The 2,065-nt window shown below is 48.4% G+C and overlaps 1 protein-coding gene across 1 annotated transcript in view; it reads right to left on the bottom strand.

Annotated features, from left to right (window-relative positions):
* Aknad1 (AKNA domain containing 1) overlaps positions 1 to 1,328 on the bottom strand; it is a 37,945-nt gene extending 36,617 nt beyond the window's left edge. Inside the window, exon 1 of the mRNA XM_005367904.2 lies at positions 333 to 1,328. Within this exon, the coding sequence (XP_005367961.1) occupies positions 333 to 1,328 (996 nt within the window). The remainder of the gene's footprint in view (positions 1 to 332) is intronic.
* Between the last annotated feature and the right edge of the window lie 737 nt (positions 1,329 to 2,065).

Here is a 2,065-nt window from a genome sequence, read left to right as displayed (position 1 = left end):
ACCACCTGGAGATGACCACCCTGGGATGACCACCTGGAGATGACCACTTGGGATGACCACCCTGGGATGACCACCCTTGGATGACCACCTGAAGATGACCACCCTTGGATGACCACCTGGAGATGACCACCCTGGGATGACTACCCTGGGATTATCACCCTGGGATGACCACCCTGGGATGACCACCTGGAGATGACCACCTGGGATGACCACCTGGAGATGACCACCTGGGATGACTACCCTGGGATGACCACCTGGAGATGGCCACCCTGGGATGACCACCTTGGGATGACTACCCTGGATCAGTTTTGATAGGGACCATTCTCATTTACCTGGGTTCGTTGCAAAGGTTCAGTAAATTTCCTTTTTTGTTCTGGTTGCTGTTTTCCAACACAATTTGGCCCAGACATGGTTCCTAAATTATCTTGCACAATTGTTGATTTATTTCTCAACCTAGGAGAAAAGCTGGCCTGGTTAGCTATTGTAAGTGGTCTATTAGTTACCGTATCCCTAGGGATTTTCGCTTTGGGAGAAACTTTAGAAAAATCTGGAAGCTGGTAATGCGCTTGACCTTGGCTGTATTTGAACCAGCCACCTGAACTTGCTTTTTCAGTCAGCTGTCTCTGGGGCGTCTGCCCTTGGCAGTTTTTATGTTTATCACCTGGACCTTTAGGTCTGCTTAGAAAGCTTGGATCTTGGTGGTTGCTCTGCCCAGCAGCTACCAGCTTTCCTAAGGGAGAGGTTCTTCCTCCTGCTGTGTTTGAAGAGCGACTGGGCTTATTGCTATTTTCCACACCACTTTTGGGAGTGGGTCGATCAGCGAATGCTGGGGTATGTTCTTTGGGGCAATAAGTCTTTGCATAACGTGAAATGACATCCGTCAGAATAGCTGCATCATCGAGGCTGTCAGCATTTGAGGTCTCTGGGAGAGTGTCACAGCCAGTGCCTTGTCCCCTTAAGAACTGCCCCCTGGAGAGATGATGGAGTAAAATATCCGAAGTGCGTGACTTTGAGTCATTGCCTTCATTAGCTGGAACACAAGACGCCAAGGCGCACTGCTTATCTTTATTGTGCCTGTTGGTGACAGCATTTTCAGCGATCTTATCCCAAGTCACGGCCACAGCTGTGTTCCCGTACACCTCACAGCATGCGGCCTTTTCCTCGGGGCCTTTTTCAGACAGAACAACTTCTTCTGAGACAGCAAGGGAGCCATTTGTTGAGGGCAAGTCGTGAGCACAGCACACCTTCAACTGAGAGAAGTCCCCATCGTAAGGCAAGTCCTCCTGTTCTCTATAGGTTGTGTCTTCCGAAAAGTCAGCTTCGTCCATGATGAAGTAGGCTGATGTCTGTGGTCCTCTGCTGCCTGGCCTTGGTGTTCCTAGTGGTCACAGTATGTCTGCCCTGTGGGTTCTATGCTGTCAGAAGAGAAAACAGCTTCATTAGCAAATACATCAGACTAATGTACAGAGCTATGCCGATCCTGGTTCTATGGAAGAGTAGACACAGATGTTTTCCATTTAGAGAAGTCGCAAACCTGACAGCAGAAATCTCAGCCAAAGAATAACTCATCCTGAACACCACTGGGAAAAAGAGTCACAGGAGGGTTATAATTTTAATCCACTCCATCTGAGGAGGTATGGGCCACACCTAACCACCACATCTTCATCACTCTCTCCTAGGAGGTACCACTTGGCGTTTGTTCCCATCACTCCTCAGCCTTGCCGTGAAGATCATATGTGGATTTGGTCCCTCAGAATGGGAGCTGGAAATGCAGATGAAGGTCGTTTTAAGGATGCTGCGCATTGTCTGCGCGTCCCTGATGTCTTCGAATCGTGGGATGCGAGAAGCTGGCTCAGCTCAGGCACACCACTCAAGTTCTCCGTTCTGATGCTCTTTGTGAAGTGGTGTTGTATTTTCTAATTGGCACACATGTTGTAAATATCTGGGACACAAAATGTGATGTTTTGATATATGTATAGGAAGTAGTAGCATTAAAAAAGGTACAGGGTTTCTTTGTTTAACTCTGACTGACCTGGGACTCACGATGCTAACCAAGTTGGCCTCA

Source organism: Microtus ochrogaster, unplaced genomic scaffold (assembly GCF_000317375.1).
Source record: "Microtus ochrogaster isolate Prairie Vole_2 unplaced genomic scaffold, MicOch1.0 UNK25, whole genome shotgun sequence".
Classification (NCBI taxonomy): Eukaryota; Metazoa; Chordata; class Mammalia; order Rodentia; family Cricetidae; genus Microtus; species Microtus ochrogaster.
Note: the sequence above shows the minus strand (reverse complement) of the source record. Positions and strands in the feature narration are given on the sequence as shown.